General features: G+C 38.0%; 1 protein-coding gene across 3 annotated transcripts in view; it reads right to left on the reverse strand.

The window, feature by feature from the left end:
• LOC150077627 (putative inactive tyrosine-protein kinase Wsck) overlaps positions 1-27,560 on the reverse strand; it is a 359,285-nt gene that overhangs the window by 23,826 nt on the left and 307,899 nt on the right. For all 3 annotated transcript variants that reach the window (XR_016547735.1, XR_016547736.1, XM_090386934.1), the window contains exon 16: positions 6,903-7,002. Coding sequence is in view for 1 of the 3 variants with exons in the window: in XM_090386934.1 (XP_090243060.1) it covers positions 6,903-7,002 (100 nt within the window). In the remaining 2 variants the exon portion in view is untranslated. The remainder of the gene's footprint in view (positions 1-6,902; positions 7,003-27,560) is intronic.

Raw genomic sequence — 27,560 nt, forward strand, 5'->3', positions numbered from 1 at the left:
AAAGACTATATTATGGTACTGCATAAGGAAAATAAGCAGATCAAACTTATCCTCCTACATGTATTTCACAAAATAGAACGAAGGAATCTTGATGACCCTGCTAAGTTGATGAATTTTCTTAAATCAACTAAGTTTATCCAGTTCTATAAAAATTACACCCCAATCGAGCTTAATCACAATTTACCCTCATTGTGCGACATTCCTGCTGACAGCCACTCCACACTGGCTTCAGCAGGAGATTTTTGCGGAGTGGACAAACGGAATCAGCACCCATCTAAGCAATCAACTGATCAAAGACTGCAGACTTCCTCAAGCAATACTGATAGATCTGTTGAAAAAGTTAGTGTCCCTCAACAAAGGTAAGAAAGTATCTCATGATCAGATTAAAGCACGAAAGCGGAGGAAGCCACGAATTGGCTCTGTCGACAAAGCCGATGTTAGTAATCTCATACCTATTGGTGACGTGAGATCAGAGCCCGAGATGGGTAAAGTTCCAAAGGATCAGGTACCGCATGTGGATTTCAACATCAGCAGCTCAGAGGACAGAAACATTGAAACTGGTAGAACTCATGAGAATGGTAAGACTCATTGAAAGCAACACTTTCAATGAGTGTTGGACTAATTGAAAACAACACTTCATCAGCCCATTATCATGCTGTTGGTCTTTCTTCTGCACACACACTTCTGAGTGTAAGGATCACCTATTCAAAGGCAAATACAATCTCACTGTAGTGCCATGCAAATCCAAGTTATTTATTACCCGGCTCAGTTCACATATGAAGGTGGAAGTTTTACATGAAATCGGAGTGGTAGTTGAGGTTCGTGCATTAAGAGCTAAACATCCCTCCTATGCTTTTTCCTGGTGATCTGCAATATACTGGACAAAAGTAAACTATTGGAATCCCTGTACTGGCCTCCAGGATAATAATCAGGTCATTTAAAATCTATAACAAGAGTACAAACAATGTGAAGAAGAATGATAGTTAGCAATCATGGTGCAGAAACAAATCTTGTTCTCTTTTGCAGGCCTCTGCTGTTTTCGTCCACACAGGGACAGGAGATGATGGCTATCAGCAATCTCTTCATATATATTATTGGAAATGTAGGAATCTAAGAAACAAAATTAACAAATTTGGAATCTTGCTTTGCTTTCTGGAGTTTGATGTATATATTTTTTACAGAATCATGGCTACACAATGGGATTCTGGATTTGGAAGTGGCAGCAGTGGGCTATACTGTCCTCAGAAGAGACAGGGGATCTAGGAGAGGTGGTGTCAGGATCATTATCTCAAACCAATTTGTAGTAACAATGCACAGGACTCCACAATATCGAAGGAATCTTTTGTCAGCTGAAGGTCCATAAAAAAACTGCTCTCACTGCAGCTATCTTCCGCCCCCTGTCAATCTTCTTGTTATGGAGAAGCTGTTTCAAGTGTTTTGTGGGTTTGAAATGTTTTTTTCACTAGTCAGACGAGGTATACATGTTTCGAGACTTCAATATTTAACACTCTCCATTAGACAGGCATTCAGGAATCATCCGCTACAACTAGGCTGCTATATGACATCATGTACATTATACAAGGAGGTGATTATCCCTTGTATAAGGCAATAGTCAGGCCACCCCTTGAGTACTGCGTACAGGTCTGGAAGCCTCATTTTAGGAAGGATGTAGAGTTGCTAGAATGAGTAAAGAGAAAGGCAACAAGACTGGTGAGGGGAACAAAGGGGTGCTCTTATGTTCTGCTTAAGTTCTGCAAATTTTGGCATCTGGAGACTAGGCACCTGTGAGGCGATCTGATTGAAGTGTATAAGGCCTTGAATGGATTGAGCAGGCTCAATGCTGATGAGATTCTTTCTCTTGCTCAGATTACAAACCTGAGGGGGACATAAACTGAAATTGAGGAGAGTTGTCGAATAGATGTGCGGAAATTTTCCTTTAGCCAGCGGGTAGTTGATTGCTGGAACAAACTTCCATCTGTCGTTGTTGAAGTTGATAGCTTACATAAAGAATAAAAATGGGAAGCGTTTTTTATTTTTTTATTTTTTTGGCTGATGCTGTATAATCTTGCTATCTAGCATCACATGCCTCTACTAATGTTTATGTCTGAACTGTGCCTCAAGCAGTATAACAATACTTGTACTAGAGGGAAGGTAATCCTGATCTCATTTTTGCATTCAAGCAAAGATCCTTACTTTAGAAGCAGTTTCATTTCTGCTGTCTGATCACAAGACTTTAAGTTGTCAAATAAACATATCACAGAAAAGTAAATGCACTACTCTTATCCCAGCCAAGCTGAACTTTAGGATGTGAACTTGATAACATTGAATGGTTCTCATTCTCACAGATTAATGATCTTGATGCAGTCACCGACCATCTCATTAGCACAATCTCCTCTATCATTCAAGACTTTGTACCTCTCAGTAAAAACTACAGGAACAGATAAAAAAAAAAAAAGACTACTCATTGGTTCATGACAGACATAACTGCAATTATCTGAGTTAAAGAGCAATGCAGTAAACACTTCAGGGTAAATCAGAAGCATATATGTCACTGTTCAAGGACCACAAAAGCAACATTAAAAGGATGATCAGAAATCAGAAGACTTGTTATATTCAATCAGTTCAATGCAGTTTCATTGTGAATGGAAACCTGAAGCCATTTTGGAACATGCTTAAAAATTCTAATAACTGCTCAAAAGGAACCAAGAGCACTGATTATTATGACAAGTCTACAACCTGTGACAAAACTAAAGCAGATCTTTTTATGACCTTTTCCTCCTAGTTTCCTGGGAAAACTGCAACTACGGCTGCTTCAATTTATCATTTAAGTCATTAAGGATGATACACTCAATAATCTCTCGATGGACACAGTCGATATCATTCACAAGGAGGTGATTATTGGAAACTTACAAAAGATTTTTCAGCTGGCCCAGTAAGATTCCACTTATCTTGTGAAAGAAATGCTTTCCACAACTTAAATATATAATATTGCATATATTCAATCTTTCCATTAAGACTGGTATTTACCCCACTCACTTCAAAACAGTCAATGTTATTCCTATCCCAAAGAGCAGTGCAATCCAATCACTAGAGAATTACCATCTCATCTGTCTTCTAAACTTGCTGGCAAAAATTCTGGAAACTATCATTCACAACTGATTAATGGAATGTTTTCAGCACTTCATCTGTGACAGCCAACATGGCTTTGCCAGGGGTCACTCAATTACCCCTAATCTTCTTACTATCTGGCAACAGGTTCTAGACAAGATTTAAGTGGGGTCCTATACCCCAGTGCTGAATCCCTGTCCAACAGTTGCCTAGTACAACCAATTGCTGGCTGTAATGGAATAGACATGACCAGGGAGACAACATTGAAGGAAACCATGACATCCTTCAAAATATTAAAATCTCTAATGACCCACAGGAAATCAGTGCCACTACTAACTGTAAAATCCATTTTACTAATAAGCGGTGATAACAGACTAATTATATACAGACACTCCCTGACTTATGTAATACTCAACCTACGTAAATTTAATATCACTTAAATTTTTGTGGTAGGTGTAAACTGAAAAAAATATGGAAATGTATTTTGCATCCTGCAGAAATTAATCGAGGTACGGTCGGTCCTTGTATAACATGTGTTTACATTACACGAATTCGATCATACACGATTTATAAATAGGGGAACGATATCTTATATAACACGAACCGAATTCGCTTATGAACGATTCGCCTTTGTCTTTACAAGAAATGGCAATCACCCCAACCGAACGCAACATGATAGGAATGAAGAGAAGATTCTGAAAATGTATTTATGTTTTTTATATCAGTGAAGGGGAAACACATTTCACCATAATAACGTAAAAACCAACACAATTCCAGCTATCGATATAATCGCAAATGCAATTAGATGGAGTTTACTACCAGTTTATAACAGATTCCATTAGCAGAAACGCAACTGGAAATTGTTTTATGGTAGTAACCCCCAGAAATGTGCTTTAGTAAAATGTGAGGTGTTAATAGTATCTCGGCCTTTACGGTGTTGTTTATTCAGTTGCTACACGGGCGCAGCTTTGTTTATGTGTATCAAGGGTGCCTCCTCGTTTTGTAATTGTGCTTTATTCCCTAAATGAGTAAAATATTTAAAAGGTGTGAAAAGGAAGCGTCCTGGCAAAGACACTGCAGATTCAGAGAGAAAAAAAAAAAGAAAAAAAAAAGCAATATCGATAAACAGAGGCGGACTGGATCAAAAATTCTTACCCGAGAAAATTTATAGTGGCCTCATACTACGGTTTATGGCCAAAATCACACCGGCCACCCGCCCACCCGGGTTTCCCCGGTAAGGCTTATGGCCAGTCCGCCTCTGTCGATAGAGAAAAAATATGAAATTGTGAAACGCTTTGAGCAAAATGAAAGACCATGTGATATTGCACGTGCTACAGACCGAAATGAGGCAACGCCGAGAATTAGAAAGAATGCAGAGAAAATAAAAACAACTTTCATAGCAGGAACAACACAAAGTGTAATTAAAATCCATTAAATTAAGACACAAAGAATTGGAAGAGATGGAATGGCTGTCATCTGTTTGGATAGAAAATCAAACAAAAAAACAAGTTTGCTTATGATAGAAGCAAAAGCATTAGCAATATTTTATTACGACTATTTTATTTAATATAATAAATTTTTTACTATTTTATTAATAAATTTTTATTATTTAAATAAATAATAAAAAATATATTTTTTATTATATTTTAATCTGATTATTTATTGTGTTTGGTAATGTTTTGGTTCCAAATGTGTGTTCAATCTTGGGTGGTCGGCACCTAACCCCACTTTTCCCATAGGGTCTGTTGTTTATATTGCGCGATTTTGCATTGCATGAGGGTTTCTAGGAACACAACTATCGTGCTATACGAGGACAGACTGTATTGTGAAAATATCGTAATGTGAACCCAATAATATTACATTGGTTTTTTTTTTTTTTTTTTAATTCATTCCAAGACATTGGGAAATTTAAATTTTTGTCATATAACTAAGCTATTTATCTGAATAAAGGGTCATTTTTATAATGGAAATTGTATTGGTTTAATATAAATTTATGTTAAATAAGCACAACACAGAAATCCCTTTTAACTAAAGGATGCAAAAACAAAACTCAGCAGCTAAAACACGTTTACAAATGTTACCATTGGTTGAGAGGATAGGCTACACAGTTCAGCCAGAGAATGTACTACACTTTCATCATTATCATATGTTCCATTATAAGAATCAATTTTGAATGCCTTTGTGATATCTTTGTAAAGTAAATTTCTGGAGGTTATGACCATAAAACAATAAAAACAATTTGCACTTTCCAGTTTATTGGGTTTTTCTGTTAGTGCAATCTGTTATAAACAGGTAGTAAACTCAATCTTATTGCATTTGCAATAATGCTGATAACTGGAATTGTGTGGGTTTTTATGTTATTATGGTGAAATGTTTCCCCTTCACTGAAATCTCCAATCATAAAAAACAAATAAATTTACAGAATCTTCTCTTCATTCCTATTACAATGATGAAATGAAAGTGACCAACAGAAAGTGCAAGTGGTGACAGTGCTAGGAAATGAAACAAAATTGATTTAGGAATGAGGATGAGCATGATTAAGAAGTAGGCAAAGTTTGTCATCTATTCCACGGGAATTAGGTCTCGCAGCTTCAACAGTGAATATTATTTTAAAGGGCAGTGTGCGTATAAAAGGATCAATGGGTTTAAGATGAACAGTATCACAAAACAGCGTTCAGGTGTTATATCAAAGTTGGAAAAGCTATTAATAATATGGATGGAAAATCAGATTCAGAAGTAAGTGCCCCTGAGTTTAATGGCCATTCAAGCAAAAGCAAGAAGTATTTATGAAGTTTTTACCAGCGTACTTATCAGCTAAACACATTGATTCTGGCAACAATGCTCAAGAGGTAAAACTTGCTGACGTTATGCTTGTCTCCTCTCTTTTTTTGTAATTTTATAATTTTGAAATTTTTGTAATTGCACACTTCTAATTTTGTACACTTTTGCAATTTTTCATGTGCATGAGATAAAAAGAATTGAATAAATAATTCTATTTACATATTTGTCGAATATTTCTTTTTTGCTTCAATCAAATTCAGCGAGCATAGTTGCGAATGCTGCATAAGCATTTAGGGAAATTCTGACTTACATAAAATTTGACTTAATGGAATTGCTGTAATTGGAGAGTTAAGGAAATTGTGATATCGAGAGGTGAAAGTCCATAAATTGGATGTTCAATATCAAAAATATTTTGTTGTAAGATCAACAGTTTATAAACCAGTAGACAATAATTAAAAAAAGAAAAAAGAAAGAAAAAAGCAACTGTAAACAGGAGAGACTACCGTCTATTAAAGTACGATAAGGAAGGAGCTGTTATTGGTTGCTGTATCAATCTAATTTTTTTTTTTTCATCAAGTTAAAGTGAATTTTCCAAGCAATTACACCATGAAAATAAAACTGGTTTATTTTTTGCATCATGTGGTACCTTTAACAATTTAAAAGCATTATTAAATCTACATTTTGTTCATTTGTTTTTTAATACCAGATAATCTGAAATGGTTTGTATTTAGTGAACTAAATTCTATTAAACAGAAGTTCCCTTCTATTAAAATGGAAGGCAGCTGACTAATTATAAAATTATTATTTACCAACAATAAATTTTCCAAGATCCATATTATGACTTCGGAATTATGCATGCAAGGGTAACTTAGTTGGAAAACAGTCTCAAGAATCTATGCTTGGTTACTAAATGAAATGAGGTGTCACCAACTCATTGTTATTTCAGTATTGTAAAATTGTAATTTAGTGCCAATGAATGACTGGCTTATAAGTGATTATCTGAGCATAATTACCTTTGCTGTAAGAAACATGTTTTGCAAAACATTATCCAGTTGTTCAAATGTTGGCCTTTCATCTGGATCAAACTCCCAGCAATGCAACATCAGTTGATATCTATTTTATGGATAATATAAATGAGAATTAAGGTTTAACTGTAATATTGGACATTTTTTTAAAATTTTGAACTCCAAATGAAAATACATGTTAAACTGTGCATTTGATGCAAGCAAGTGCACTGCAAATTTCACAGAAGCCTGTGGTAATTCATTTTTGATTTATTAATGCCTATACCATGTCAAAATCCAAAGGAAGTTTTGCTTGCTAAGAAACATGTTACCTAAACATACACTTGCACTAGGAAAACAATAATAATAATGATGATACTAAATTATTACGAGAAAATTATATCCCAACCCCTTCTATAAAATAAATATTTTATAATATATTTATTTTTGGTTAGTTTTTATTATAAAATCATTTATGATTTTTATTATTAACCCATCAATGCATGTCAAGGTAGCAATTATCACATTCAAAAAATAGGTGTCCAAGGAAAATTCAAAATCTATTTATGGGCGAAAAGCACATGGCCAATGTCAGTGCTCATAAACAGATCTTTTTTAATTTTCAATGAACTTAATTTTTTAAAGAAGTTCTCAAAATAAGGGATTCACTTATGTGTTCTCAAGTCTGAGGGTTATTTTGATATATATAAAGGCAGGTAGAGGTTGTCACTTGGTCCACATCCTAACCTTTTCCTGGACCAGCTTAAAAAAAATAAAAATAAAATAATAATAAATGAAATAAAGCAAAATAAAAAATAAAACAAGCCATTCATTTGACTCTCCTCACACTGGAAACATACTGAGCTTTAAACTCCACAAATTGTCAGCCGTAACTACTCATGGAAGCTGCTTATTCCAGTAATCAACAACTCACTAGCTAAAAGAAGACGTGCTACAATCCAGTCTAAACTTCTTCCCTCAGAGATTTGTACCCCTCAATTAGGCCTCCTCTATGGTGCCTAGTTACCAAACACTGCAGCTCACATATTTAAAATCTCTCCTCATATGGATGTCCCTTTGCTGACAATACCATATACGTTGCCCATATTTGGATCCTTTTCAAGAAGGTGCATGTCTTTCTTTAGGTGCAGTCTCCATATTTGAACCCAGTATTTCAAGTGCTGTCTTACAATGGCTTATACAGTGGGATTATGATATCCCTAAATTATGTGATAAATCATCAACAGATGGCACCCATCTGTAATTTTTATTTTTGGTCATAAACACGTGGTGACTGACACTTCTTCAGTGTTACTGGTTGCAGTTTGCAACTATTCCTTCAGTGTGATATAACAGTGTTTTAATTTTGCAAATAATTATTTATCAAACACCACATTTTATTTTCGACTTTTAGTGAATTAAAATGAGAACCTAGGAAAATGTGAAAAACTGAGTTAGAGTGCTTTTTTGGTGTTTTCATTGCACTACAATGAAAGCACCAAAAAAAGAAAATAAACAAATAATATAAAAATAAAAATTAAATATATAAAAAATGTGATTTCTAATGGCAACTTAGCCCATTATATGCCAAACCCAAGAATAAAATACATTAAAAATCAGTAACAAATAGGTTACCAAACTTGTATAAAAGCAGAAACAAGTCTAAAGACAAGTTAAAGAACCACGAAGTATATTTACTAGTAATCATTTCTAAATACATGCACTCCACAGCTTATATAATACTCAACTTATGGAAATTTCACTTGACGTAAGTTTTTGCTGGCCGGTACAAACGTTACATTATAAGAATCAATTTTGAACTCCTTTGTGGTATTTTTCTAAAACACATTTCTGGAGGTCACTACCATAAAACAATAAAAACAATTTGCACTTTCCACTTTATTGGGCTTTTCTGTTAGCACAATCTATTATAAACGGGTAGTTTTGTTTGTTATTTGGTTTTTAGGAGCATTAGCAACTAAGGCCATATTGCTCCAGGATTATGTGGTGGTCATTCCCTCACCTTTCCACATCCTCCGTATTTGGTGGGCATGGGCTCGAACCCCGGTCTAATTAAGAAGCGCGTGCTATGCACTGCTGCTCCTGCCCACCTGGCTACGGAGGCACCCAAATGGGTAGTAAACTCGATATTATCGCAGCTGTGATAATACCGATAACTGGAATTCTGTGGGTTTTTACATTACGGTATTATGATGAAATGAGTTCCCCTTCACTGAAATGTTCAATCATATAAAAAACATAAATAAATTTTCAGAATCTTCTCTTCTTTCCTATTTACTTATTACAATGGTAAAGGGACCAACAGAAAGTGCAAGTGCTGGCAGTTCTAGGAAACGAAACAAAACTGATTTAGAAATGAAGATGATTAATCAAGAAGTACAAAGCAGGACTAAGTTTGTTTAATTCCCATCTATTGCATGGAAATTAAGTCTCACTGCTTCAACAGTGAATACTATTTTAAGGGACAGTGCATGTATAAAAGAACATGTTAAAGGATCAATGCATTTAAGATCAACAGTGATCACAAAACAGCATTCAGGTGCTATATCAAAGATGGAAAAACTATTAATAAAATGGATGGAAAATCAGATTCAGAAGTGAGTGCCCCTGAGTTTAATGGCCATTCAAGCAAAGCAAGAAGTATTTATGAAGATATTAAGGATAAGTACGGCAAACCCCAAGCCAAGTTTGTGGCAAGAAATGGGTGGTCTAATAGGTTTAAGTATCGTGCTGGTTTCCAAAACATAGTGTTGGAAAAAACCCCTTCTAAATCTCCACAGCCCTCAACTTCTGCAGCGGCGTGCTTATCAGCTGGAGAGTTAATTCTGGCAATGATGCTCGAAAGGTAAAACTTGATGTTATGCCTGTCTCCTCTCTCTTTTTTAATTTTATAATTTTGAAATTTTTGTAATTTTGTAATTTTCCCTGTGCATGAGATAAAAAATTGAATAAATAATGCTATTTACATGTTCGTTGAACATTTCTTTTTTTGCTTCAATCAAAAAATTCAATTGAATCTGTAAGTGCTGCATAAGCATTTAGAGAAATTCCAACTTACACAGAGTTCCGTGAAATGCAACCCTTATGTAAGTCGGGGAGTGGCTGTATACACTCATTATTACTACTAAAAATAATTTTCAAGAAGCAATAACAACGGTTCGTTTGCTTCAACATACACACTCTGGACAGATGTTCAAAATACTCCAGTAGCAATATGAATTGACTGAAGAATGGGATCCATTCATCACAGCACACTGTCTAGCAAATATGTATATCTCGGTCCTGTAATCTAGTTCAGATCACACAAGTGCACAATAGAGACAGAGTAAGGTGCATTTGGTTGGCACCTCCAAAAAAAGTAAAGGTTGTACAGAGGATATTCAAGCCTCTTGTGCATTCTCTACACAGTTGACAGCTGGTCACTTGTTTTTTAGGAGCATTAGCAACTCAGGCCATATTGCTCCGGGGATAATGCTGTGGCCATTCCCTGACCTTTCTGCATCCTTCATATTTGGTGGTCAGGCTCAAACCCCGGTCTAATCAAGAAGCGTGTGCTACGCACTGCTGCTCCTGCTCACATGGCTACGGAGGCACCTGACACAGTTGCCAGATGTGTTGTAGAAAGATTAACTTTCTAACAAATACAAACCCCAAAATCTAGTCCAAGGTATTACTGGAATGGCATTTTCATCTTGAATCTGAAGTAAGGCTTCAGGTTTAGAATGAAGATTACGCTTGAAACAAAAATTTAAGCAAATGGCCTTTTGCAGCAAGAATTTGAAACTATTTGTCACTGCTCAGGAGTTAAGGAAGTCAGTGGCACATTACAATTATCTTTCAATGATTTTTATGCTTCTTCCAGCATAAAGTGTGTTGTTTACAGCTGGAAGAAGTTTCTTTGTTAAACAAATTCAATTTAATGGCAGAAAATGCAACACTTAAAAACAGATCCTTGGAGTACTCCATCCTGGCAAAAGGAATGACAGAGGGTAGATCCTATACAAACTAACTGAAAAAGACTGAAAGGATAAAAGCATTTTTAATATAAACATGGATGTGACCTCTAAGACTGAAGCTATAAACATCTTTTAAAATAAATAAAAAATTTCCAAGTTGTGTCATATGCTTTTTCTATATTGAAGAATACAGACATCAGGTTTTAGGAAAACCTGATGACTTTCCTAAAACAAGGTACTCTTGTTTTAGGAAAGCATCTCAAATAGATATTTCCAAACTAATTAAATAGTGTGAGGTGGAACTGTTCCTTTGGAAGCAGCAATGAATGCTGGAGAGGCAGTTATTTGCTTCTAATTACTTGCTTCCATTCCTGCAAGATTTTGAGAAAACAGCTATCAGAGTGAATAGTTGGAACTTTGGGATCTTTTCCCAAACAGAAACACAGTGCCACCCAAAGATAGGGGGCGATGAGTTTCAGTACGGTATGTGTAATGTATTTAGGATGAATAGGTAAGAAAGAAAGTTTTAATTTCTGAAGAGTATCTACGGAAGTCTTCTCATATGATTTTACAAATATTGAAATCAATGTAGAACATATTGGGCATCACAGCACTGGTTCATACTATCTAATTCATTTTGAACTCTTATTGACTATTTCATTCACTTCTTTTCTCTTCAGGTATAACCTATCGATACACATAATTATGGGGGATTTTTTGAATAGCTTGGTGCAAAATTACGTTAAATTAACACTAAGATACTCGGCCCAAAGTTACCATATTTCGTTTCTAAAATATTGCCTTCGAAACAACATTGTTCCGAAGTTTGCTAAGGTCAATTTAAATCAAAAAATTTTGGGCATAAAACAACTAGCACATGCCACATCGTGTAATATCTTTAAACTTGCCTTCAAATCTCGATATACTAATAAACAAAAATACCCTTCCCCAGGTTAGGAAGCTTAGCGATAAATTTTAAAATTTATCAACATCCTAACGATTGGTCTGTATTGAAGACCTCCATAGATTTGCGACGGGAAGCACAGGCCTCAGACATAAAAAAATAGACACATTAACAAATTACAAACATTATCAGGAGGGTCAAGAAAAGTTCATACGAATTCTAACACATGTATACTTGCATGTATAACAATGCTGGAAGTATAGTAAATAAATCTGATGAATTTGAAGAGTTGGTCAAGGCATCAAAGGCAGATATTGTTGGGATAGCAGAGCTGTGGTGTCACACAGATATAAGGAATGCCGAACAGGAATTTTGGGAGTACGTCTACAGAAAGGATAGACAGGATAGGGAGACGTGTTATGCTGTTAATTAAGAAAAACAAAATCAAAAGAAGTACATCCAGTTGATATAGATGAACAGTGCACTGTTGTGTCAGTTTGGTGTGACATAAGCACTGCGAAAGCAAAAATAAGAGTAGGAGTGTGTTATAGGCCTAATGGCTCGATTGAGTACAATGAACAATTGTACAGAGAAATAGAGTGGGCTAGTAAATCGGAATGTCTTATAATGCGAGATTTTAACTTCCCAGATATTGATTGGAACTTGTGGGTTGGTCACTCACACACTAATAAGACTTTTTTGGATTTATTGTTTGATGATTGTTTTTTGCAGCAGCATGTTCGAGAGGCAACCAGAGAGGGTAATACTGTTGATCTGGTTATCAGCAGCGATCATTTGTGTATTAAGAATGTGCAGATAAAGGAACCACTAGGTGGCAGTGGTCACAGTGTACCGATGTGGGATTTACTTAAAGATATAATAAACACCAGGAGTAAAGGAAAGGGTTTTTGCTTCCGTAAAGGTGAGTACGGTGGTCTCAGACAGTTTTTAAATTCTGTACAGTGGGATCAACTGACGATGTTACCAACAGTAAATTCTAAGTGGGAAGAATTCTAGGAATTAATCGTGGATGCTACTAAAAGTTTCATACCTATTAAGAAATATTGTTCAAGGTTTAGGCCTAAATGGTTATCAAATGAACTAATGAGACTCGTGACAGAGAAGAAAAATGCATGGGATGCATAAAAAAAATATGCATCCCATGCATTTATAAATTATGAAGCAACTCAGAAGCCTATGGCAGATATAAGCTAGTCTGTAATCAGGTCACAAAGGAGGTTAGGCAGGCAAAGGCAGATTACGAGAAATCTTTGGCAAAAGATGCTAAGAAAAACAGCAAGGATTTCTTTACTTATATAAACTCTAAAAGATTGGTCCACTTGATATCGATGGTTTGACTGTTGATGATCCTGCTCAGAGAGCAAACTGGATGAGTATTTTGCACTACATTCACACATGGGGAGTCATTAAGGTTTGAAAATGGCAGAAGATTATCAAATTGTAGCAGGGTGCTTAATGATTTTGTAATAACTGAAAGCAAAGTTAAACATTGAAGTTAAACATAAGAAAGGCACCTGGGGTGGATGGGATCTATCCAGTTATATTAAAGGAGGCGGCAAAGCAACTAAGCAAACCCTTAGCCATAATTATGAGAGCATCCTTGGACTCAGGGGAGGTCCCCACGGACTGCAGATGTGCAAATACAAATATATCACCAATTCACAAAGGGGGGATCGAAGAGTGACACGAGTAATTACAGACCAGTTAGTTTAACATCTGTTCCGGTTAAATAATGGAGTCACATGTTAAAGATGCATTGCAGAATCATCTAGACAAGACTGCAGCAATAATTCAGACACAGCATGGGTTTGTTAAGGGAAAGTCTTGTCTGACAAATTTGATAGGATATTATGATGTGGTTACAAAGGAAGTGGATGCAAAAAATAATTTTGATATCATATATTTCGATTTCAGGAAAGTTTTGACACTGTTGCGCATGGAAGACTATTGTACAAATTGGAGCAGAATGGTATTAAGGGTAAGTTGCTACAATGAATAAAAGGATGGTTGAGTGGGAGAAGACAGAGGGTGGTAATTAATGGGTGCTGCTCATTAATTACCACCTGGGTGGTAATTAATGAGCAAAAAGACCTGGGAGTAATTGTGCAGTCAGATATGAAGTTTTCTGTGCAATGCAGACAGGCTGCCAGGGCAGGTCATGGGGTTTTGTCAATGATACATAGGGATTTTGCTAGCAGGGAAAAGGAGGTGATTGTCCCTCTGTATAAGGCAATGGTCAGGCCACGCCTTAAGTACTGCGTACAGGTCTGGAGGCCTCATTTTAGGAAGGATGTAGATTTGCTTGAGCGTGTACAGAGGAGGGCAACAAGATTGGTGAGGGGAATGAAGGGATCCTCTTACCAAGAGAGGCTTAAGTCCTGCAAATTGCAGTGGCTGGAGACTAGGCACCTGCACGGTGATTTGATATTGGTGTGAATAAGGCCTCGAATGGGTTGAGCACGATGAATTCTGATGAGATCCTTCCACTTTTTCAGATTACGAATCTAAGGGGGCATAAATTCAAATTAAGAAAAGACAGATGTAGAACAGATGTGTGGAAATTTGCCTTTAGCCAGCGAGTGGTTAATTGCTGGAACAAACTTCCATGTGTCGTTGTGGAAGTTGATAGGTTAAATAAATTTAAGGAGGAACTGGACGGGCATTTGGAGGGAATGGTGTGATTTTTTTTTTTTTCTAACTGATGCTGCATAAGCTCATACACTTGCTTTCTTGCATCACATGCCACTACTACTACTACATTGTCTCAGGCTTGCGACCAAGTGCATACAAGTTGGGTGACTCCTTTCAACCTGGCTACAGAAGCCCCCCGAGGTTATATTCGATTTTATTGGACTTTCGACATTAACGGACACCCTTTGTCCATTATTAGTCCGTTTAGATCAGGGGAGGGGTTTCTGTATATAAATGCAAAGAAGAGAAGGACAAACCAGATCAGACCCTTATGGAATGGGGTGGGTAGTACTAGATAGTACAATTGATGTTGCAGATGAACTCTGCATAGATATTTACAGAAGAAGACCCTTCACATCAATGAGAAATTATGCGGGTGAAGTTAAAAAAAATTGTAATTAATGATGTTGAAATTTCATGTTACTTAATGAAAAAAACTTTTGAGCCTACAGGCCAGCAAGGCTTCTGGGGTTGATGTCATATACCCTATATTCTTAAGGAAGGTGGCAAGTGAGTGCATTGAACCATTGAGGCTAATTATGAGAGCATTTAACCCTGGGGGTTCACATGTGGTACGTATGGGCTTGGCACACCCAGGGTCCTGAGATGGATATCATCACATTCTTCTCGCTCTCCCTCCCTCCCCTAGTACAGTATAAGCATCAGGCTTCCTTGTACTATATGGCTAATAATAATAATAATAACATCACTGGACTTGGAAGTGATTCTGTTGGATTGGAAAATGTGCTAATTTATCTGCAATACATAAAGGCAGTTCTAAGAGTGCAGTGGGAAATTACTGGCCAATCAGTCTACCTTCAGTAGTGGGGAAAACCATGGAGAAAATGATCAAGGGTGCAACTGAGGAGCAATTAGATAGAAATGGAATTCTTAAGGATACTCAGCATCATTTTATAAAGGGAAAATCATGTTTAATTAATCAGGTTAGCTATTTTGACAGGGTCATTCAAGAGCTGGACTTAGGGAATAATTGCGACACTGTTTATTTAGATTTCAGCAAAGCCATTGACTCAGTCCCACATGAGCGGTTACTTTATAACTTGGAACAGGTTGGAATCACAGGAAAAAATCATTAGCATTAGTAGAGGCATATGATGCAAGAAAGCAAGCTAATGCAGCATCAGCCAAAAGAAAAAAAAAAAAAAAAAACCTCTCCCATTTCACCCCTCCATTCATTCCAAATACCTGTCCAGCTCAGCCTTAAATTTATTTAGGCTATCAACTTCCACAGCAAAGGATGGAAGTCTGTTCCACCAACCAACTACCAGCTGGCTAAAGGCAAACTTCAGCACATCTATCCTACATCTGTCTTTCCTCAATTTCAATTTATGCCCTCTCAGGTGATTATTCTGAGGCAAGAGGAAGAATCCCATCAGCATAGGTGCCTCCGTAGCCAGGTGGGAAGGAGCAGCAGTGCGTAGCACACGTTTCTTGATTAGACCGGGGTTCGAGCCCGTCACCACAAAATACAAAGGATGCGGAAAGGTCAGGGAATAACCACCGCATATCCCGGAGCAATATGGCCTTAGTTGCTAATGCTCCTTAAAAACCCATCAGCATTGAGCATGCTCAAATAATTCAGGGCTTTATACACCTCAATCAGATCACCTCGCAGGTGCCTAGTCTCCAGACACTGTTGTTGTTGTTTTTAGCAGCATTAGAAACTAAGGCCATATTGCTCTGGGATATGCGGTGGTCATTCCCTTTCCGCATCCTCCGTATTTGGTGGTGACGAGCTCGAATCCCGGTCTAATCAAGAAGAGTGCTACGCACTGTTGCTCCTTCCCACCTGGCTACGGAGGCACCTACCAGACACTGTAATTTGCAAAATTTAAGCCTTTCTTCGTAAGAGCAACCCTTTGTTCCATTCACTAATCTTGTTGCCCTTCTCTGTACTCGTTCCAACAGCTCTACATCCTTCTGAAAATGTGGTTCCAACAGTTCTACATCCTTCTCTACTCAAGGTGTGGCCTGACCATTGCCTTATACAAGGGGATAATCACCTCCTTATCCCTGCTAGAAAAATTCCTGTATATCATTGATAAGATACTATGAGGTACTCTTGCAGACCGTCTGCACTGCTCAGAAAACTTCATATCTCCCTGTACAATTACCCTCAGGTCCTTTTCGTTCTCTACCACTGTCAGTGTAGTACCACAAAGTTGATACGTCACTCTGGGGTTACTGCTTCCCATATGTAGTACTTTACATTAGTCAATGTTAAACTTCATTTGCCACTTCTCAGCTCATCTGCTCAACTTTTCTAGATCCTGTTGCAGCAGCGTACTGTCATTAGTGTCCTTAACAACCCTGCCAACCTTCGTATCATCTGCAAACTTGGACATTAAGTTTGATTTGCCATCATCAATATCATTTATAAATACAGAAAACAACATTGGATCCAACAGTGAACCCTGAGGGACTCCACTAATAATATTAGTCCACAATGAGCAGTGTCCATTGATTACCACTCAACCATCCCTTTGTCCATAGCAGCAATTTGCCTCCAATGCCACGCTGCTCCAATTTCTTCAGCTGTCTTCCATGTGCAACAGTATCAAAAGTCTTTCTAAGATCGAAATATATGATATCAAAGTTATTCCATGCATCATTAGATGGAGAACTGTATGGCTTCAGAGCAGGAGGCAGAGGGTTGTGATAAATGGTTATTTGTTGGTGGTATTGGGCTTAACGACACTAGGGCTGGTTGAATATAATGAACAATCAACCAGAAAATGATGCACCGTAAGTTGCATCTGACAGGATGAGCACTGAGGTGGGTTTTCTCCCAATAATAAGAACAGATGAGCATAAGGAGTGTGTCCTATTCTGAGTCTTGGCAATACCACTTCCTCTCGTCTGTCTCATCAGAAGCCAGAGATCCAAAGCAAGAACCACAGCTTTGGTTCTTGCTTTATTTGGTAAAGTTTACTGTTGGTGTTACTTTTACTTTTCCAGATCTGTGACCAGTTGTTGTAGCATGCTTTGCAAATGATAGGCTTATAGTCACTGTAAGGAACCTGTGGACGTTGTGAGAGAGCGGGTTGAGGGTATTTACCAGCAATGTTAGCATTTCCGGGAATGCCAGAATGACCAGGGATCCAGCAAAAACTGATTGACTGAATGGACATGCTGCAGGAGATTAACTGGGAATGAATGCATTTCAAGATAGGAAGGAAGATGAGAAATTCTTCCTTATGGCAGACACAGCACTGAGAGAGACTGTGTAAATTATGGCAGGTGAGATGGATAGCTCAATAATTTTACCAAGCATTAACTTGATAGCATATAATTCAGCAGTGAAAATGCTGTAGGCTAATGGTATAGAGGCTGTAGCAGTAAATGAAGGAAAAACTGCAGCAGCATCTACTGCACTGGCAGTTTACGATCCATCAGTATAGATTTTACAGGCATGGGAGTTCAGAGTAGTGAGCTGAGTGCAACTGCCTGATATTGCAAGGAGGAATGACATTCTTCAACCATTGAAGAAAATGTACATCGTAAGAGGCAGAAAGGTATGTCCAAGGTGCAGGAGCAGTTGTGTCCTGAAAAATATCACTTAAATCAATATTCCAAATCTGAACAAAAGCTGTTTAATACTGGGTGAAGCATGTCTATTTTCATTGGGTTTTCTCTCATAGAACAAATCCCACTGAGTATTATATCCCAACTGGGGTGCAATGGAAGACTCTGGATTTTAGCAGCATATTTGGAGCAGTAATGTAATGGATAAAATGTATATCATGCACTTTGATATAAAGACTTTGGACTGGAGAAGTGCTGAAAGCTCCTAGGGCTGTCCTCAGGGCACCATGCTATATAATGTTCAAATGTGCTTACCCTAGCAGAGTCATACACTGGAGAACCATAATCCAGGCGTGAATGGATTAGGGACTTGTACAGGTATAGTAAGGCAGTGGCTCCCAAACTTTTTTTTTTAGCCACGGAACACTTTTCATCTCACAATATATTTACGGAACACAAGTTTAGCGGAAGCCAAAGAACTATTTGCTAATATTTTATTACATAGGACATGCTATGCATCAGGAGCATCTTTATTTCCAACACATGTAAAGCCAAAATTCAAATAATTGTCATCATACTTTCGTTTTGGTCTTTTATTAATTGGTTCCTGTTTTTTTCACTTCGGATTTTTGGGGAACAAAAGGCTACGATTGTTCATCCTCACTTTGAAGTGTGGCAATATTGTGTGTTTTTATCAACTACAGTTGCAATACTAGAAGTAATTGCTTCTTGTTTTAGAGTTCATTTTTTCAACCACAAATTCATGGTCATTTATTTTAATAATAATATTTTGAAATACTGATTATTAAAAAATACTGAAATTATAACAAAAAAAATGTATACAAATAAATGAGTTTAGTTATGATATCGGCTCGCTTCTCCACCTCCTTCAACCCATGTACTCCAGGCTAAATCGCATACGAATGGCATATTAGACCACTACATTGCTACTTTTTCGTGGATGGCAATTACACATACTTTTCTATGCAAAGCTCGCCAAAATAAAGTGTTCAGCAGTCTATTTGACTATCTATGCCAGTATATTAATAACTGAAAAAAAAAAAAAAAAAAAAAAAAAAAAAAAAGTTAAAAATACAAAAGTGGTGTTTGCTACAAATATGCAAAATTTATTTATTATTATTTTTTAAATTATTAATAATGAATTTTTGCGGAACACTTGTTCATATCTCACAGAACACTAGTGTTCCACGGAACACAGTTTGGGAAACACTGTAGTAAGGTATATCGATCAGCTCCCTATGACATGGACGAGACTGATCAAAGTATATTCAAATGCTTTGGACAAATAGTTCTTAAATGAGTGATGTGAGCTTGGAAGTTTAGCTTGCTGTCCAATATCAGTCCAAGAAATCTAACAGTATTAACAATTCGGATTGGAGTTTTGTTTATTTCTAGTTCAGGATCTAGAGCATGTAGCTTGCAGAAGTGAGTGTCGGTGCATTTATTTTCAGACAGTCAATAACCATTCCGTGAAGTCCAGGATTCTATTTTGTTTATGGCTAGTTGGAGCTGCCATTCGATGGTATTCATACTTTTAGACTGACAGGACTGACACTTTTGAGGTGTCTATTCTCATATTGCTAACTCAAAATGCAAATAGTGTTGGACTAAGTATCGAACTCTGTGGTATGCTTTCCTCTTGAATGTGAGATGTAGAAAGTACATTTTTATATCAGACCTGAAAATACCGAAGCCGCAAGAAATTTTGAATTATTTCAGACAACTGACCCCTCAGACCTAACTGGTAAAGATCCATTATAATACCATGACACCAAGTAGTGTCGAATGCCTTTTCAAGATTTAAGTTGGTGACGACTAGATGCTGTTTCATGACGAAGGCATTGCGAATATGATATTCAGCTTTTATAAGCACATCTAGCGTTGATTTGTTCTTCCGACATCCATACTATTGGTCTGGAAGGAGATTCTGTGACTCCAGGAAATAAGTGAGCTTTGTATGAATCATCCTTTCGAAAATTTTTCCTATGCAGCTTGTGAGAGATATTGGCCCATAATTTTGAACCAGGGAAGGATCTTTGCCTGGTTTTAGTATGGCGATAATGAACGAATGCACCAGGAAGAAGGATAGGCATTTTCAGAGAAGGTCCGATTGTAAAAAATCAACAGTGTACCCAAGTCCTCTTCATGTAAATGCTTCAGTATAATGTAATGAACACCATCTGGGCCTGAAGCACTGTTGGAAGATCTATTTAATGATTCTTTCAGTTCTATAAGTGTAAAGGGCTGGTTGTACGGAAAGGAGTGGTGAGAGGTTAATTTTATACTGTTCTGCATCATCTTTAATGCTTTGGAAGGAGGAAGCATAGGAGTGAGAAGCAGAGATGGTGGCAAAAGATTCTGCTAGTGCATTGGCAACTTCTTCAGGAGTGGACATGTCTTTCCCTTTTCAGTGAAGTACTGGAGACGGCAGCCAAACAAATTTGCCATTTAGCACCTGTATCCTTCTCCAGTGGCGCCTCCGTAGCCGGGTGGGCAGGAGCAGCAGTGCGTAGCACACGCTTCTTGATTAGACCGGGGTTCGAGCCCGTTACCACCAAATACGGAGGATGCGGAGAGGTCAGGGAATGACCACTGCATATCCCCGGAGCAATATGGCCTTAGTTGCTAATGCTCCTAAAAAAAAAACCAAACAAACAACAAACCTCCAGATGATCCGTGTGTCAGTGTCATTTGTGATGGTTGATGCAAAAGCAATCCACAAATCGTGTTTCACATTCCTTCTAATTTGCCTTGCTTTTGCTTTAAACCTTTTATAAGCAATTAAATTACTGGTAGTAAGACACTTCTGGAAATTATTCCATGCACGGTTTTTCTCTTGTTTGGCAGAGCACTCTGCATTCCACCAGTGATTTCGGTGAGCGCGACATGAACTGGATTTTGGAATAAAAGCATTTGCCACAGTTAGAATCTGATTGGTGATGTAAGTAGTTACATCATCAATACGTTTCTGTTGAACACAAATTCTATCTAAAAGCGTTTGGGCAGAATAGTCATCTCAATTCACCTTGCTAAACTTCCAACTGGATCGCTGATCAGGATTTTGAGTTACCGATGTTTGTATTGTGCAAATAATTGGAAAGTGGTCACTATTAAAGGGATCGGATAATACCGACCATGTCATGATTGGAAAGATGGATGGAGAGCAAATTGACAAGTCAACTGTTGTTGTTATTTGGTTTTTAGGAGCATTAGAAACTAAGGCCATACTGCTCCGGGGATATGCGGTGGTCATTACCTGACCTTTCCGCATCCTCCGTATTTGGTGGTCACGGGCTTGAAACCCCGGTCTAATTAAGAAGTGTGTGCTACGCACTGCTGCTCCTGCCCACCTGGCTACAGAGGCCCCGACAAGTCAACTGCAGAAGTAGATCCTGTGGGTAGGTGGATGTATGTTGGAGATCCAGAGTATCATTAATCTTAAAGTAAATTAAGATTATTATTATTCATAAATTCTTCAATCAATTTGTCTCTTCTGTCCACTGTATTAAACCCCCACAAAGGATGGTGTCCATTTAAATCACCAAGAAGACAAATTGGAGCTGGGAGTTCGGTAAACAGATTGTTGAGTTCTGAATGGGGAAGAGGTAGAGATGGTGGAATATAAATGGAAACAAGGATGACTGACTTACCAACTGCAATATGAGTGGCCACTGCTTCTAGTTTTGTTCTTAACTGGATTGGCCTGGATGGCATGCCAGAATTAACAAGAATGGCTACCCCTCCACATGCAGGAGACTGAGTTACTATCTCATCTGTACAAGATATACAGCAGACCCTCGATTTACCGGGTTCGGATTAACCGGGACACTTCAAGACTCCAAATTAAAAAAAAGAAAAGAAAAGGAAAAAAAAAAAAAAAAAAACCACCAAATTTTTAGTTTGTTTTAGTGCGTTGCGTCGATTGCTGTGTTCCGTCGCACCACAAAAGGACAAATTTTGTTTCGTTATTTATGTCAGGGATGTCAATTTTTTTATAGTAAATATTTTTTTTGTTTAAAAATCTTGAAAATTATGGGTAAACGCAAAAGAGTTGCGCTTTCAGTTGTTTGTTATTTGGTTTTTAGGAGCAGTAGCAACTAGGACCATATTGCTCCGGGATATGCGGTGGTCATAGGCTCGAACCCCGGTCTAATCAAGAAGCCTATGCTACGCACTGCTGCTCCTTCCCACCTGGCTACGGAGGCGCCTGCGCTTTCAGTTAAACAAAGACTTAAAATTATTCAAAAGTTTGAAAACGGTACATCCGTTAAATCTCTAATGAACAATTATAATGTTGGTGACCAAACCATACGCCACACTGTAAAAATAAAGGGAAGCATTGTATTGGACACACCAGTAGTACGTGGTAAGTTTTTTATCTATCGCCATATTTTTTACGTAGGTTGCTGAACATTTTTCGATACAGTAAATCCTTGACTTACGCAACTACGGATTTACGTAAATTTGTTTTCACTCAATTTTTTTTTTTTAGGACTGTAAAATTTAAAACAAAACAAAAAAAATAATAATATAAGCAATCAATAACAACGATCATGGCACGCAAAAATTTTACAAGTGAAATCGGAGTAACAAGCAAAAAAATAGGAAAAAAAAGAGAAGATTCTTACAATTATTTATTATTTTTTTTTTTATGACTGAAGATTTCAGTGAAGGGGACACACATTTCACCATAATAACGTAAAAACCACAGGATTCCAGCTATCGGTATTATCACAAATGCAATAAGATCGAGTTTACTACCATTTATAATAGATTGCGCTAACAGAAACGCCCAATGAAACGGAAGTGCAGATTGTTTTTGTTTTTTGTTGACCTCCAGAAAGATGTTTTAGTAAAATGTGAGCTTGCGCGGGGTGATAATAGTGAGTTTTTGGCTAAACCCTGTGAAGTTCTTTCCAGAAAATTTAATTTTTACCGTTATTATGGTGCTGACTAAGAGAATAAGTGACAGCAGTGCTAGTAAATCTACCAACAAAAGGAATGCGATTGATTTGGATCAGAAAATTAAACTAATAAGATTGTATAAAAATGGTCAAATATTAACGCGCTGAATTCAGTTTTGTCAATAATAATAATATAGTAGCAATATGTTATTAGTCATTCCCGAGTTACGTAAATCTCGATGAAGTAAAGAAGTCCTGGAATATATCTCTTACGAATGTCGGGGACTTCTGTATTTTTGGATTAACCGTGAAAGCGATTATCCGGGATTTGTTTTTTACCATCTATCCGGGAAAATCGAGAGTCTAATGTAATTTGAGAATTTTGGTGAAACTAGGGGAGACAAGAATATTTCCTGTAGGCATACACCTATGGGATTGAACTGAGCTAGTAAATCCCTTAAGTCATCAGAATGAGTGTTTAGTCCTTTACAGTTCCACTGTATGATGCTCTGCATTATTTAGGTTTGGCAGAGGATGAGTCATCTGACTGTTTTTTGTTTGCAGGACATTTTTTTCCATTCTTTTTTTTTGGAAAGTTGGGGCGTCCAGTATCCATGGTGTCACTCGCATGAAGTTCTAGTATGGGTTCCTCATTATCTGAATGTACATCTACTTCCATACTGTTGGTTGGCGATTAAATTTTCTTACTCTTTGGTAGTTTCTGATTTTTACTGTCATGTGATGCAGTTAGAGTATCAGTTTGGATACTAATTGGAGTGTTAGTTGCTTCACTAGTTTTAGTTTTAGGTGTATCTTTTCTGGGAGCTGATAAGGTTGCTTTAACCCAGTTCACCAGAGAGGTGTTCGGTGGTACTGACACATCTATTTGAACTGCAGTTGAATGATAGCTTCTGGTACAAGATGCATAGGATAGACTAGGCATGGTCAACATAATTTGTCTATGTGTTTCAGGATATGTGACTTTGTGTTTTATTTTGTATCGTTGAATTTTCTTTCTGGTTTTCCATGTATCATATGATTTAGAAAAAGCAGGGTGGCTCCCTTTGCAGTTGGGAAACACGGGAGTTGAGGCTGAGCAATCTGTTTGTGTATGATCCCTAGAACCACATATAGGAGAGATGGCATCCCCTCTGTATGCCTGCTGAGAGTAGCCATATTTCTGGCATTTAAACAGCAAAGAGGATTTGGGATGTACGGCCAAATCCAGCAGTTTATTTAAACTGCTGAATTTGGCTGGCTTTTACTATGGATGGTACGTCAGGAGTGTTGAAATTTAAAATGATGGATCGAGTCTTCCAGTGGAACGAGATTTCCATTTTTTTTTAAATCATTACATGTTTCACAGAGGAGATTAAAATGGCCACTTTCAAGCATGCACATGTGTGTAACAGCTCTGTAAATTGTGACCTGGTTTACTAGTTTAAAGTTAGTGACAAACTCTAGATTTCTGTTGGATCAAAGCCATTAAGGAACTGGAACACCTTGGTGAGTTTTGTTTGAACTTTCTTTGGATAGAAGTGAGATTCTGTTTGTGTTCTTTATCCAACACTAATGACAATGGGTCTGCTGTTAAAAGCGACATTGTTTTAGAATACAGTCAACATACGGTCACCATGATTGAATCACACTTAAAAACTGGGGTTTAGCATCCCCGTGTGCTATTATAGTGTAGGATTGTGCTCCCTCAACTCTATGACCTTGTAAACAATATAGTGAAGTAAATGTGTCTTCAAGTTGCCCCCTACCAATAGACATTACACGAACGATTTGCAACTTTTCTTCCGTTGCTCCCACACCGAAATAACTATAATTTCTGTGATCAGCGTCACCCCAGCTGAACCAAACTGCACAATTTCAGTACTCCTGTTTCTATAGGTGCATTTTCACATCCGGCTATTTCTTCCTCCACGTGACCTGGGGGGAAGAGCCAAAACTTCAAAACCTCATTGTGCGTATCCAAATTTACTCACGGACTTTTGAAAGCTCATTAAATTAGATAACTCGATAAACCAAAATATATACGTGAATTGGAAGCAGAAGACAGAAATAATGAGCAACAGAAATCAAACCCAGCCAGATACCTTACTGACAACTCAAGACATGGATCAAGACATAGATATTAACGAGAGGGCAGAAAATCCAGGAGAATCAAAACAAAGAACAATGGGCAAAAGAATAAACCAAAACTTATTTCTTATTTCGGTTAAATCAGACCAAGAAACAAGAAGCGCCAAAGAGGCTAAGGGTGCCCAGGAACCTAGCAAACGAGTGGAAGAGCAAAAACAAGTGGAGAAAGGGTCACCACTTGACCCCACCCTCCCACAGGGAATCAAATGCTGGTACTCAGAGTGGCACTAGAAACCAAAAGAGAGACAACAGCAGTAGAATTTCCTATGAGATTAGAGCTGAAATAGTCCTACAATGGACAAATCTCGAGAAATTCTACTGCAAACAATGTAGAACATCAGAAAGCTATTGCAGCTCTGGAAACATACAAGGCCGATGGAACATTCAAATGCAACAGCGCGCCCCATCCTGTGCCAAAGTGCTGAGGAGCACACCGCCAGAAGTAGAAAATATGACCAATGTCCAGACTATTACAAACACCAAATCTAGTAATCCTACTTCCAACGGAGGAGGAAAACACCAATGAACAAATTAAGCAAAAGGTAATTGACAACATGAAGAGAGATTTTGAAAACACAAGGATTAAGTCAATAAGAAAAACTAGACACCTGGGGATAGTAATAGAAACGGCAAGTAAAGAAGAAGCTGAACAGATCCCAAAAAATACCAAAATAACAATGCTCAAGTTAAGGGTGGAGATTCCGAATAAAAAGGGTCCCTCTATAGTTGTGTTTGACGTTGACTCCGAGATGACAGCTGAACAGCTAGCACAAGCGATCTACAAAAAGAATCTAAAATGAGATCCCACACCAAGAGGCCAAAAATCTTATAATACCAAAATTTAAAACAAAAGCAAGAAATGGAATTGACAGCAACTGGACAGTCGAGCTGGCAAGCGATCAAGGCACAATCAAGGATCTTCATCAAGTGGAGCTGTTTGTGCTACAGGGAGCAGGTGGCCATTCCAAAGTGCTTTCGCTGCTGTAAGTTTGGCCACATGACACACACACACACCTGATCCCAGAAGGAACCGACCTGTGGCCACTGCTCCGAAAAAGGGCACGAGTTTAGAAACTGCTCAAATAAAGCTAGCGAAACTGTCTGCGCCAACTGTAAAAGCCTTAAGTTAGAGCATGCGCACTCCTTAAGAGACCCGAAATATCCAAAATATCAGAACCAAGAGGTTATACCAATCCAGGATTGATTATGGGTTCGCTCCCTAAACAAACCTTCAACACCAGGATTCTAAAAGTACAACAGCTTAATGTGCAGCATGCTTGGGCAGTGGTCGAGCAGATCAGAAAGAAGGCAGACGAGGAAAACACTGACCTCATAACTGTACAGGAATCGTACACCCACCAAAAAACAGGTTTGTTTGTTTGTTATTTGGTTTTTAGGAGCATTAGCAACTAAGGCCATATTGCTCTGGGATATGTAGTGGTCATTCCTTGACCTTTCTGCATCCTCCGTATTCGGTGGTGACGGGCTTGAACCGCGGTCTAATCAAGAAGCGTGTGCTATGCACTGCTGCTCCAAAAACAGGTGGGTGTACGATTACAAAACTGTGCACTGCACAGAGGATATGCCTTAGGTGGCAATAATCACAAGGAATACGGATATAACTGTCACAAAAATCCAGCAGCTCTGCATGCCTTGGGCAGCCTATGTCCAGTTAATCACCTCGATTGGAACCATTTACGTCATAGCTCTCTACTGTAGACTTGACATAGAAATTGACTTTGCCACAGCGTACTTAGAGAATGTACAATCAATCGTGGCTGGACCACAAGACAATTATTGGGGCAGATGTAACTTGCAGAAACCAATATGGCATAGCCGCACCCCCCCCCCCCCCGACCGCAGAGGAACGGGTAATGGACAGAAGTTGGAAGACTTCCTAACAAACTCGATATTCGCTGTTATTAACCAACCCTTCCGCCTCCCAACATTCTGCAACACGCTTTGGGAGGCAACCATAGACATCACCATGGTAACAAAAAATAGAGAATTATATCACAGACTGGACAGTCCAAAGTGATTGGTGAACATCTGACCACAGGACAATTACATACTCCATAAAAAGAAACCTACAAAGAACACCGATAATAAGGCAGATGCAGAGTAGATTGGCGCCTCCGTAGCCAGGTGGGAAGGAGCAGCAGTGCATAGCACACGCTTCTTGATTAGACTGGGGTTTGAGCCCGTCACCACCAAATACGGAGCATGCGGAAAGGTCGGGGAATGACCACCGCACCGGAGCAATATGGCCTTAGTTGCTAATGCTGCTAAAAACCAAACAACAACAACAGCAGAGTTGATTCAATGTTCACAAAGCTAATTAGGACATATTTAAAGAGAATCTTCATAACCAGGAGCAACTCTACATGGAAACATAGAAATCTGGCTTTTGAGGTGGAAAACCCAGAAACACTGAAAAGAGAAGTGATTGAAATGA

The sequence above is a fragment of the Mastigoproctus giganteus genome, chromosome 12 (genome assembly GCF_048544385.1).
Source record: "Mastigoproctus giganteus isolate SK-2022 chromosome 12, ASM4854438v1, whole genome shotgun sequence".
In the NCBI taxonomy this organism is placed as follows: Eukaryota; Metazoa; Arthropoda; class Arachnida; order Uropygi; family Thelyphonidae; genus Mastigoproctus; species Mastigoproctus giganteus.